Here is a 12,528-nt window from a genome sequence, read left to right on the forward strand (position 1 = left end):
CACCACAGTCCTGAATTACGGGAGAGGAGCCTGGGGCCCAGGGCTTTGGTTCAGCTTTGCCCTGGGCTCTGGCTCGCAAGTGACCCGAACAGGCTTTAAACCCGTTTAGTTTGGTCTTTATACGTGTTACCAACATGACAGGGTAGCACGATAATTAAAGGTTAAGACGGCGATGGTATTTAGGTTTCTAAATGGGGCCGAGATGCAGCCCTCATGGCAACATTGAATAATTCAATGAAATGAGGCGCACCGGAGGCTGGGCAGGACCCTGGGGCCATAGTGAGCCCTTGGGAAGCGGACGCTGCGGCCCTCGCTCGTGTTTATCTTCTTCCCCCGTGCCTCCCGCCCCCCAAAGCTACATGAATGACTTGCTCGTGTGTTTTGTTTGAAATGCAGTTTTTGTGGCTCTTTTGGCGACATTTCCCTTGCTGGGGAATCGGTCGCCTGAGTTCTGTTTCTTTCTCAAACGTCTCTGGTTCCTTCCCCAGACTCGTTTGGAAAGACGCCTGCGCAAGGAGTGCCCGCTGAGCCCGGCGGCCCCGTTCATCCCGTCACCACCCAGCGGGCCCGACTGCGGCCATGCGTGGGCTCGTGGACTCTACCGCCCCCGGAAACGCACGGAAGCAAAAGGACTCAGAATGCCGACTCGCGGGTACCTTTTCAGACTAAGCTTTTATTTTTTTGATATTACAAACCAGTTTTTCTTTATTCACAAACCACTGTAAGTGATATAAACACTAATTTCTAAAGACAGATATACACATTTTCTGGGTTTGCAGATTGCGTGATGTGTGTGTTAAGAAGTCACTATATGCCACACATGATATTAATCTTTTTTTTTCCATAATTCATAATAGCAATAGTTACTTAGATAAATGAAAACATTCCAAATAAATACTGTTTAAAAAAATCCAAAATGTTCGTTTACATCTCTGACATACATTTTAAAATGACTTATTGGCATCTTGGCGGAGTGCCCAGACGAAAGGTTTTGGAACATCATGGGGCACTCACTTGCTCTAAATGATTTTATTAAAACTACATACAGTCATGGGGGAAAGTACAGCTCATTGATGAAAATCAAAACTGCAAATTAATTTTACTTGAACCCACACAGTAAGAATTCTATGTTCGTGATTCCAAATACAATGCAAATTCTGGATTTCTGACCTCGGAGGCCATCGGGAGAGTTTTGGGTTCTCCCGAGCACCCCCCCCCCCCCGTCCCTTTGACCTCTCTCCCTTCTGGGGGCAGGGTGCCGGCGTGTTTTCATGGAATTAGAAACACATCTGCCCGGCACCCACGGTCCTAGCACTGTCCTCTCGGTGGGGGAATGAGAATGGCCTAAAAACACCCTCTCTGGCCCCACGCTCCCCCACCCACATCGGTCTGCGGAAAAGAACATCTGACATGCTTGCTTCTGGCTGCTAAGCAGTGCCCCACCGCCCCCCGCCACCCCTTGGCTCCTCTCCAGATCCCCGAGCATCTGTCTTAGATAGCGAAGCTTCAGAAACTTTGTTTTCAAATCTTGTGAAACTTTATTGATGGTTTAATATCCAACCGATCTTACTGCATGCACATAGATGACAAGAGAAAAGCTGGATCACACACACTTTTTTTTTTTTTTTTAAAGTTTTGTTTGGTTTTGTTTGAAAGCGGAGTTGTTAAAGCGGATTGGCAGGTCCACAGCGGTGAGTTGATAATCGGCTGAGGGGCGCGCCATAGGGCCTACGCTGTACACAAGGAGACTGACCTATGGCAGCGGGACTACTGGAGGCGGCTGGCCGCTGTTTGTTTTTCATTTAAATACAAAAACAGGAAGACCCGTGACAGATACCCCAACTTAGGTTAACTTGTAAACAGGACAACATGGAAAGAGTTCAAACAGAAGTAGTACAAACTGCAATTTTTCGTCGGTCACTCTGGCCCTGCTTGGGGGGAAGGAGGGGGACGGAGCTTTGTTCTTGGGGGGCGGGTTATGGGGAGAGGAGAGGGGAACCTACTTTTTTTGCTTCCTTCTGACGAGTGTCCTGGGCCTTGGAGACGGAACTAAAGATACTGGTTTGAGAGACTCCTCGGGGACCAGGAGGAGGAGGAGGAGGGCAGGCTCTCACGGACGGAAAAATTGCAGATTGTTCACACAACACAGTCATGTTTCAAAAAGTACCAAGCTGATGAAAATACCATGATTATCTCTACTCAATGATTGCAATACTTGTAAAATGCTTCTATAAATCCGAATATGATTATCATGTAATTCCATAAAAATTATACATCTGTCTCTAACAGTTGCTCTACTAGGCTAAAACTAAAGCTTCATAGACTGTTTCTAGAACTTAACAACACCACTGCACAGATGTAAATTTTATACATTTTTTTTTTAACTGGTACAAAGAATTTAAGTTTTTATTACTTTCTTTTTTTGGAAAAAAAGAAAAAAATAGAAACAGTGCTTTTTTATCACCTTTTTATTAATGTTATTTTTTTTTCCCTCCCGTAATATAAAAGTCAGCAATGATATCAATAATTTATTATACTGGAAGAAATATAAAAAGAATGCTTGTTGATGGCCTAACTAGCAGTTTTTGCCTAAATAACTAGCGGCTGGTTGAGAAGCTGAATACGGCCAAGTGGAATGGTTTAAAGGGTGGGTTTGCACAGCTTCATTCAACTTCAACTTGGATGCACAAAGTGCTTGGAGAAGCACTCCCTTAAACAACATAACCTTTGGCTTGAACTCAATGAGTAACTTAGAACCGCTGACATATGATTGTTGGTGCAGTGGGTCGTTTGGATTCGTCAGTTACTATTCTGGGTTTCCTTTTAGCCCAAATCCCGGTCCCCGTCCCCTAAGACACCCCCCCCACCCTTCCCCGCTTGTAAAATAAAATAAAGCAGATGCAGAAAAAAATGACTATTGTAGTCACTTACACCCTTCCCAGACAGCTGATAACCCCAGTAGCTTAAGATTCAGCATATAGAATTCATTTACATGATATAGCACTCTGGATATGGCCCTAAACCGGTTTTTATTCATAGCTAGCGTCTCTCTAGTTCAACCACAAAAACTCCTACAGCCAGCAACCAAACTACGGAACCTTCAGAAATTAAAGACCCACAATATTAAAATACACAGAACAAAATAGCTGAGGTATAAGATAAAAAATGTAATTTTTTTTCCTCTTTTTTTTTCTTTTTTTTTTTTAATTTTTAGAGCTGCTAAAATGATGTACTACTGCGTGTATTGCAATACCCAGGCCTCGGAAAGCTTCCTCTCTCCCCACATTGGAAGGTTTTAATGGTTTTGTCATTTAGTATGGAGCAAAACGGTTGTATCCCCCTCGGTATATACTAGCCTGCAATGAAGAAAGAACGAGACCCACATCATCAGCATGGCTCCTAGTCTTGGCATCAGTCAAGGGTGCAAAAGCATTCTGAAACAAAGCAATTTGAGGGGTGTGTTTTTTACATTTTCCTTTTGCAACACGTGGATCATCAAAAAAGACTCATGTGAGAAACAGACACGCAACCGAAAGGGAGGCGCCCCCTACCCATCCCAGCTCCGTCTCCGAGAGCTCTCGACAGGGCCAGTCCTGACCTCCCTCGGCGACTCTTTCTAAAGAAGGTCCCTGCGAGACCGCGTCCCGTCGGCCAGCCCCGCTGGAGAGGACGCCTCCGGCACAGGCTGGGCGATGGTGGGATGCGCCCTGACTCGTTCTGTTGGCTCGTCTGACTCACGAACGCGGCATCCCGTTGGCCAGAGCTCCGTCTGCCCTCGGCTCCGAGAGCCGGGGGGCAGCCGGCGGGGGGGGGGATGCCGCGACCGGCTCTCCTCTCCAACCCGCTCCGCAAGCGGGCTCGGTGTTGGGGCAGAGTTGCCGAACGCAAAATCGGGATGAAAATCTACATCAAGTGCTTTACTTGCCCGGGCTCGACACCCTGGAGGGAATGGGTTCTTGAGAGGGGGGCAGGGGGTTTACGGATGAATTGCTTGACGTCATCGAGCTTGTGCGGAAATAATACGTTTCCAAATCACGGCTGAATTTCTATGGCCAAGCTCCAATGACGTGTCTGGTCATGGCTCTAGATGGCTATGAGGTGGCACTTAACTATTCCCCCCCCCTTTTTTTTTCCTAAAAGTACGGGCGATTCCAAAGAATGCCTATGGGGATTTGTTTTTAGGATAAGGTCTGGTATTCTTGATCCCAAGCAGAAAACTGCATGCCAGAAGCTTTTTAATGATTGCATACGCTCTCACGTGATGGGCACGTCTTACTGTACTCAAGAGTTTTAGTGCATAGAAGTTTGAACAAGTACAGGCAGATTCACCCCACCCTCGCCTCCCGTTTTCGCCCTCCCCCCAACCCTTCCCCGAAACAAAACCCCAGACTCCCCACCCCCCACCCCCCCACCCCCCAAAAAAAAAAAAAAAAAAAAAAAAAAAAAGCGAAAACAAAAGACAACTCCCAAACCCAGCGGATTCCTTCTAATTCCTTAGGTACTAGGCACACACACAAAGTGTGCTCCTCTCTCTATTTTCTTTCCTGGGCGACTATGACTTTAAACATGAATTGTAATAGGGGAGGAGAGGCAGTCAGATTCTCAGCTGCCTGACAGCAGAGGCCTGGAAGTGTGCAGCTTAGCTCCTCTGAAGTCTGTGCTGGGGCTGGAACCTTGGGGCTATGTGAATGAGCAGCGAGGGAGGGAAAAAAAAAAGAAAAAAAAAAGTTCTGCATTGACACTGCATTCTGTTAGTGATGGATTTAATTATCAAAATGACTAATTATTCCATTAAGGTAAGTGCTCTGCTAGGTGAGACTTGCAAAATTAGAAATATAATAACTTACATGCACTACATTGCCAAGAAATTAAGACATTTATCAAGTTTACTGGGAGGATTAATGTGGCATTTTAGCTGCTGTTAGCACAAGAGACAAATTCAATTAAGGGGAAGTGAGGGGACGTCAGCCGTCCACGCGTCCGCTAAGGTCCCAGCTGGGGGCAGGGGAGGGAGAGCAGGAAGAAGTGAGGAAGAGGCGGGCCTGGTACTCACCATGGCACCAACGCTGTAGGTGGGGGCTGGAGCAAGTGTGTGGTGGTAGGGGTCGGCAGCATAAACTCGTCCGTAACTGCAAGGAGAACACGGGGCACGTCAGTCCGTAATAGGCAATTGCCGAGTCCCGAGAACCCTAACATACGAGAATTCCGAGACAGCGCGGGGAGGCCCTGTTTGTCTTCGGGGGTGGGAACACGTAACGTAAACTCTCTGAACCTTCATTTCTGATGTGCTGCTGCGTTCAGCCCCTCAGAGAGGCATCCCTCTCTGTTTTTATTCCAAAGCCTGTCCTGAGAGGCATGGCAGTCCAGGGAAGGGGTTGGGGGAGGGCCATCGAAAAACCCAAAGATGCGCTTAACCCAGCTGTGGCCAGCGCCGCCTTCTGTCCCCTTAGCATTTCTGGCGAGATCATAACCCATCTTCCTCTCTCTCGTAGCGCCCTTCCTATGCTGCTCGCAGAGCTACCACAGAGCCCCAGGTAGGCAGAAGAAACAGCTTGAAGGAGTGGTTTCAAGAAGCCCCGTACCCGCAGGGGACCTGTCTCTTTTTCCTCGAGAGACGCCGTCTTTTCTGCTAATTCGCCTGTTACCAATCAAGCGAGACAAGGTAGGTCGCAAAGGGTCCAGCAGCCTAGACTGCCGTGAGGGTCCAGCATCTCAGAAAATAACAAATGTACTTGAACAGGAGGACCCTTGAAGGCTTTGTAGGACCCCCCACACACACACACACACCCCACTCAAGAATGAGTCTGATTTGATTTCGATCCTATTACCCCAGAACTTCTGCTGCATCAGTCAGTGGTCGGGTTCGGAGAAGGGACCCATTTGGAACAATATTTCTTGAGGACAAGAGCGCATCTTTGGGTTTTTCGATGGCCCTCCCCCAACCCCCTCCCTGGACTGCCATGCCTCTCAGGACAGGCTTTGGAATAAAAACAGAGAGGGATGCCTCTCTGAGGGGCTGAACGCAGGAGCACATCAGAAATGAAGGTTCAGAGAGTTTACGTTACTTGCTCGGGGTCCGAGCTGATCCTTGAATCTCTCAGGGCAACCCGAAGGCTCCTGACGTGGTGTCTAGACCCTGACTCGAATGACCTGCCCCGCTGCCTTCCTGGAGAGAGTCTGCACACTGGTCTTGCTAACGATCAAAGCTGAGGCGCGCGCTAAGCGAGGTCAGGTTCCCTGGAACGGAGATCCTTATCCTGCACGTGCTTTCTGGAGGAGCCCATCAGAGGGGCGGCGGATGGGCACGCGGGTTGGGGACTGAGAAAGAAGAGAAGCAAGGATGTGGTCTGAGCTGGAGACTAACTTCTGGCTGACCCTGGGAGCTGCACCCCAGAGAGGACCCCGCCTGGAGACAGGGACATCAGTTTTGGGTTTTTTTTTTTTTGACAGTGATCACAAGTAGGCAGAGAGAGAGAGAGGAGCAAGCAGGCTCCCTGCTGAGCAGAGAGCCCGATGCGGGACTCGATCCCAGGACCCTGAGATCCTGACCTGAGCCGAAGGCAGCGGCTTAACCCACTGAGCCACCCAGCTGCCCCGGGACATCAGTTTTTTAATGCCCATGGAAGCTAAGCAGGAGTTGTGGGCTTCTGTACGGAACGGAGGATAACTTCTAGGTCCCATGGACTCTCTGGCAGCGGGGGTGGGGGAGTTCTCTGAAGGAGGCAGCCGCTCTGTGCCGTTAGCAGCCCAGGCGCATGGCAGCCAGGGATTGCGTGTACCGGCTACTACATGAGATGCACGTCCTTTACCAAGGGCTTGTGACTCCTGGACTTTACTTTAGGGAACGAAGGAACGAGGTAAGAGGAGATGCTTTGTCTGCACTGCCAGCCTTTGGCTCCCCTGCCGTCTCATAAAGTGTCACTTGCCCAGATTTCGATCCTTGCCTTTCCTTCCCATCTTCTTTTTCACCGCTGGAGGGGAAGAATGTCCTGGTGGGTTTCCCTTGGTAGCTCAGGCCAGAGAGCCTGGGACCATGGGAAGAAGCCTGGGTGAGACCCAAGAGAGCTTCTTTAACCTTTAGGGTCCGAGTTAGACCCCCAAAGGGAAAAGAAATTTTTGACGAGACCAAGTTCTCCTCGGCTGTGTCCTAGTCCTAAAGCCTGCTTGCGTGTTTCCAAGGGCTCTGAGCTCAGATGACCTGGATGAGGCTTCCTGCTTAAACACGCCGCGTTCTCCTGATCCTGCAAAGCCAGGGCACCAAGGGACATTTCTTTCCTGAGGTGACCCTCTCAGGGAAGCTAACGAACAGCCATCCCCTCTTGGTCTCCATCCTTTGGGACACCCTTGATTGATCTGTCTCCCTCCGATGGCTTTCGGGCAACAACACTCCCTCTCTCTGGGAAGAAGAACAGTTCTAAGTCCAAGACCAAGGGCGTGTTAGAGGGAGGAGGAAGTTTTTGAAGACATCTTAGATTCACAGAGGTCACCCGTGAAAGCTGGACCTCTGCCCACATCACTAGAAGGAGATGTGAGTCGGGGTAAAAAGGACATGATCTAGGAGTTTGGTGCTGCTTTTCATTTTGTGAGCAAATAGTCTGTCATTGGTCTGGAGGGAAAAAGGGACCACTAATAGGATTATTTTAATGTACTTCCACCCGGCAAAGCTGGTCTTAAAATGCAAAGATAAACTGAAAATCCCCGGGAACTTAGGAAGTGATGCCAGCCTGTCCCTGTCATGGTATTCCTTCAAAACGAGCAGGATAGTGCCCATTTCGAGAAATTACTTTTTTTAGAATTCGGGGGAAGGGTTTTACCGGGGCAAGATTTTCGTCTTCGGAGGAGAGAACATGCTGGTAATCTGAACGTATTCAGTGAGGATGACGCCCACCTCTGCCCTCCGCGTGCCTTAGCAGTAAATTCTTCCTTGCCTCTAACCCTGGGCAGAGCTTCAACCTTTGTGGAAAACCCAAGGTAACAATTTGGCAGTATTCTCTTCCGAGGCAGAAGAAAAATACAGCGGCACTGAACGATTCCTCGTAAATGAGCAGGCTCCTTTTCTCCTCGGGGTGACCTCTACCTTCAGGATCCGATGGTTTTATTATGATTAATAAATTTCATTTCCACAGAGGAAAAGGGACCATGTCAGCTCAAACTGAAAGCAAGGAGGCTTCTTTTCAAATGCTAATTTCTAAACACGCCCTTGCGTGACACGACAATTCAGACACAAGGTTATTAGGGAAGATGGAGACCGGAGGGCTAGTCTTGCAGCAGAAATGCCAGGCACGTCAGCGACCTCCTGTCCTCAGAGCTGGCTGAGCACAGCCCAGAGGAAAAGCGGCGATTCCCAGGGACCTCGATGGGAGTGACGGGAAGATGTCTTACGACAGCCATGTTCCGAGGGACCTACACACACCGCCGTCACCCTCCAACACCACCCTTCCCTTCGGCAAAGTGGACAGTGGCGCAACCTGGCCACGATGCTACCATGTCCCCACATCCCGCCCATCAGAAATTACAGATGGAATCTTCCAGTGTCTACCTTACTCCGTTCCCGCTATGGCCACCCTCACCTCAGCCACCAGGGTTTCATCAGAACCGCACCCGCAACAGCCCAACCTCTTTCCTCTTTGCTGCTTCTCTTGCCTCTTCCAAGCACCAGCCACTTGCATCTGTGGCTAACAACTCTACCATCCGTCCGTCCATCATCCATCCATCATCCATCCATCCATCCATCATCCATCCGTCCAACCATCATCCATCCATCATCCATCCATCCGTCCATCCATCATCCATCCATCATCCATCTAGTCAGATATAAATGTCATCGTACCTCTTCCGTGCTTCAACCCCTCCAGTGGTTTTCCGCTCATCCCAGGATGAAACCCAGACTTGCCTGGGTCGCCCCTGCTCCTTGCTCCCTGTGCTCCAGGCGCACTGGCCCCTCCGCGACTCCGAGGACACGTGCAGATTCATTTTGTGCTTTAGAGTCTTGGCCCTCGCCTGCCCTTCGGGTAATGTAGCAAGTCTCACGACCGTTTTTGTTTACTTGCCCCTCGGCCTGATGACTGACCCCAGGCATGTCAGCCCCGCGGAGGCTGGGCCAAGTCTATTTTGTTCACCTTTTTGTATGTCCAGCGTCCACCCAAGCACTAGCCACGGCGCAGGTGAGCCAAGGGCCAAGCCATCGTCGCTGCCTGAGGGAAGCAGCGCGGGGAGGAGTAAACCGGGAGAGAAGACACTTGCGCCCATCCTCAGGATTCTGTCCACAGCCAAGCTTCTCCAGAGGGGCTTCCTGAAGATTCCTGAAGGTCACTGTTCCCACAGACATTCCAAACCCTTCGAGACACGCCGAAGGTAAGTTTCTGGGGACTCTGGGCATACAGCGTGGGTAATTCTACATCACCCCTGAGAGTTCATAGAACACTGGCCAATACGCCATCAAGCTCATCAGACCTCTTTAGGGAAAAGCCAACCAAACAACAGAATAGAAGGTAAGAGCTTTGTGGGTGACCTCACCATAGCTTGGGGCCATGTCCTCATGAACCCTTTTTTTTTTTTTTTTTTTTTTTTGACCTTAGCAACAAGTGGAAACAAGGAGGCCACCTGTGGTGCTGGGGAGAGCCCAGGGCATGCGGCCAGAAGATCCAGGTTCAAGTTCTGCCTTGGTAATGTCCTTCCTCAAAGACTAGGTGAGTCGCTCTCTCTTAGCTTCATTTTCCTGTTTGCATGAAATGGTATTCTTGGGTCTGAGCCCGGTCTAATCATCAAGCGCATGGAAAGAAACCAGGTACCATTTGAAGCAAGTCTACGGATAGGCGATTGCGATGGTGGGGTCTTACATGGGGCTTGCCAAGCCCGGCTCTCACTCCCGCCCAGACTTCTGGGCTGTAGCGGCAAGGGAGAGGTTCTCTTCTAACCCGACCGTGTGGTGCCCTAGCAGTTAAGTTACAGATACCATTGGAGTTAAGCACTACCTACTTTCTGAGTTACAGATGTAGTTAAGAGCATTGCATTTGAGCTTAGGGTTATGTCGGGACTAAAATGCATAACAATGCTGCCCATGGAGTGGAAAAGAGAACCTGTGTTTGTTAAAGTGCTTTGTCAACTCTACAGAGAGATGCGGATATTACTTCTTAATACCCTCTGAATTTTGTTGAAATAAGCTGGATGCTAATGAAATACAATAGAGCTGTGTTGGGGCCCAGACCAGCATTCTAGCACAGTGAAGTGATTTTCTTATAGGGACAGAGTAAGAACACTAATTAGTTTCCCTGTGTTTTACTCTATCTCAATTAAGAGCCTTTGTGCCCTCTTGGAACTTTATTCTTCCTGTAGCATCACTTCCCCACGCCTCCTGTCCCAGAGATAGCTGGCGAGACCTTGAGGGAGCAGGAAGGGGAGTGAAAAACCCTCACCCCACCCCACAAGAGAAGTTCCCAGAGGTGTGTAGCTCTCCTGGACAGCCTGACCGCCACAAGGACGCCCGGAGGACTGTGCCCCGGCCACACCAAGAAGCGTGGCAGAGTAGGCTTCAAAAGAGGATGCGTCCTGATCGCTGGCGTGTCTGTGCTGTCATCAGGGGCCACAGCGCCCTCCTCACTGGATCTAAGATATAATCTGAAAGACACTGGGGAAAAATGGATCCGGGCCAGTCACCCACGTACGGCACAGTATGCAAAGGGAGAACCACCATACCGTAACCCCGCAGTTTGAACAGCCTGCTCTTTGGAGAGCGACAGTGAAGCTAAGGGATGTTCTCCCCCTTCACTTTCCGGGAGGGTCCACTGAGGTCTGGATCCCAGGATGGCTCAGCCGAGTTTGGGTGCCTGAGGCGCCCACTGAGAAGACGGAAGCGAACCTGTCCAGGAAGAGGGGCCCCTCATCCCACCCCGTCCCTTTGGTTTCTTGAGCTCTTCCAGATGAAACACCGAAGGGCTTTTAAAAGAAAATCCTTTGGTTTTCCTGCTGCTGCTAGTATAATCCACTGCTAGGCTGTTGCTTTCCCTCCATCCAGAAAGCAAGCATCCGGAATACTCTTCCAGATCAGGCATGCTTTGCATTTGGGAAAATGCTCTGCTCCTGGCAATTCTCCATGGCTGGAAAGGAGCTACAGGAATTACCAGTCAGGAAGGGGAAGAAAAAGGCCACATGGAGGGTGCGTGGGCTTTGGGGTCCCTCAGCTCTGCCCCAGCTGTTGCATTAGTGCCTGCCCTGATGCCACTGAAAATCAATCCATTTTCAAAAGCAGAGTGTTACGGGCATTTCTACTTCCTACTGACCCATCTCCTACTCATCCTTAAGTAAAAATGCAGCCCAACCTAGGAAGATCCTACAGTCCTACTGAAAGAGGTGGCGGGCTTCTGATGAACACCTCGGGGATTCTGGACTGCAGGATCTGACCGGTGGCTTTCTGTGGGGTTTCTGGGAGCTCAGGATGGAGACAAAATCCTGCCTTTGAAAAGATGAAAGCCTGCAGCCCAGAATATAGGAGGCCACAGCAGGCCTTTCCAATTCCTGGTTGGGGATGGCTTGAGCTATCTTGTAGATGAATGCACTCTTACTTTCACGCAAACCAACACCAACCAGACAACCGAGAAGGCTCGGGGTACAACCGTCCTTTCTCAAATGGTAGAACATCACAACTTTCAGCCTGCAGAATCTGGGTTAGCACAATGTGCACTGGTTTGAGAAGATCTTAGGACAGAAATGGTTAATAATCACCAAGATTTGCGGCAAATCTTCCAGGGTCATTGGCAGCAAAGACAATGAGTTGATCTCTGTCTAGCACCAAGAGACCCGGGGCCCATCAAACTGCTTCATCTCCACAGGAAGAGAGAAGAGGGTTCACAGGACCCCAGGCCACACATCTGGGATCGCCACAATAGGGGGACGGTATTAGGATGGGGACAACTTGAAGGTATTGGGAAAGAATTAAAAGAGAGATGGGTTAGAAGGTGGTAGTGTTCCTGCTCACTTTCCTGTGGAGAGTCTACTGGGGTCTCAGTGCCTCAGTGAACATGTTCTTGAAGGAAACACTCCTCTGTGACTCCTGTAGCCTCTCCTAGCTTTAGTCTGGATGCTGACATTCGTCAGCCACTTTTATATGGTTTAGAGATAGGTACCAAGATGACTAGATGACCAAGCTGTACTCTAGAAGCTTCTCAAGATACATCGAAGAGGAACTTAACCAGTCGCAAACTGAAAACATCTATAAAACCACTTCGAAAGTAGCAAAATTTCCCCCCAAACACCCAAGCAGCAACGGAAGAACTTCTCCAAATGAACAACATGAAGTCATCTCACCAGGTCTCTGACATTCTGAATGCTGTTCACTTCCTTAGCCTGGATTTGAAATCGTCACCTTCACGAATCACTTACTACGCTTTCCAGCCTCCTGTTTTCTTTGCTCAGAACCAGGGGGGAAAGCAGCTTCTCAAATGGTAGAACATCACGTTTTAACTAGGAAGGCGTAGAGTTTATGCAACCAAACTGTCACACATCTGAACTGTGCATATGTGAGTTCACCTG

The 12,528-nt window shown here is 49.4% G+C and overlaps 1 protein-coding gene across 18 annotated transcripts in view; it reads right to left on the reverse strand.

Annotated features, from left to right (window-relative positions):
* Positions 1-653: 653 nt before the first annotated feature.
* The window catches only part of RBFOX1 (RNA binding fox-1 homolog 1), a 1,454,978-nt gene continuing 1,443,103 nt past the window's right edge, over positions 654-12,528 (reverse strand). For 10 of the 18 annotated variants that reach the window (XM_045072277.1, XM_013055179.2, XM_013055184.2 and 7 more), the window contains 2 exons: positions 5,054-5,129; positions 4,453-4,680 (listed from right to left, as the gene is read on the reverse strand). In XM_045072277.1, the coding sequence (XP_044928212.1) occupies positions 4,533-4,680; positions 5,054-5,129 (224 nt within the window). In that variant the 3' untranslated portion in view covers positions 4,453-4,532. Of the gene's footprint in view, positions 3,435-4,452; positions 4,681-5,053; positions 5,130-12,528 lie in introns of those variants that run through there. The other 8 variants (XM_013055188.2, XM_013055180.2, XM_013055189.2 and 5 more) reach the window with 2 other exon arrangements.

The sequence above is a fragment of the Mustela putorius genome, unplaced genomic scaffold, assembly GCF_011764305.1.
Source record: "Mustela putorius furo isolate JIRA1106 unplaced genomic scaffold, ASM1176430v1.1 tig00004007_pilon_pilon_pilon, whole genome shotgun sequence".
Taxonomy (NCBI): Eukaryota; Metazoa; Chordata; class Mammalia; order Carnivora; family Mustelidae; genus Mustela; species Mustela putorius.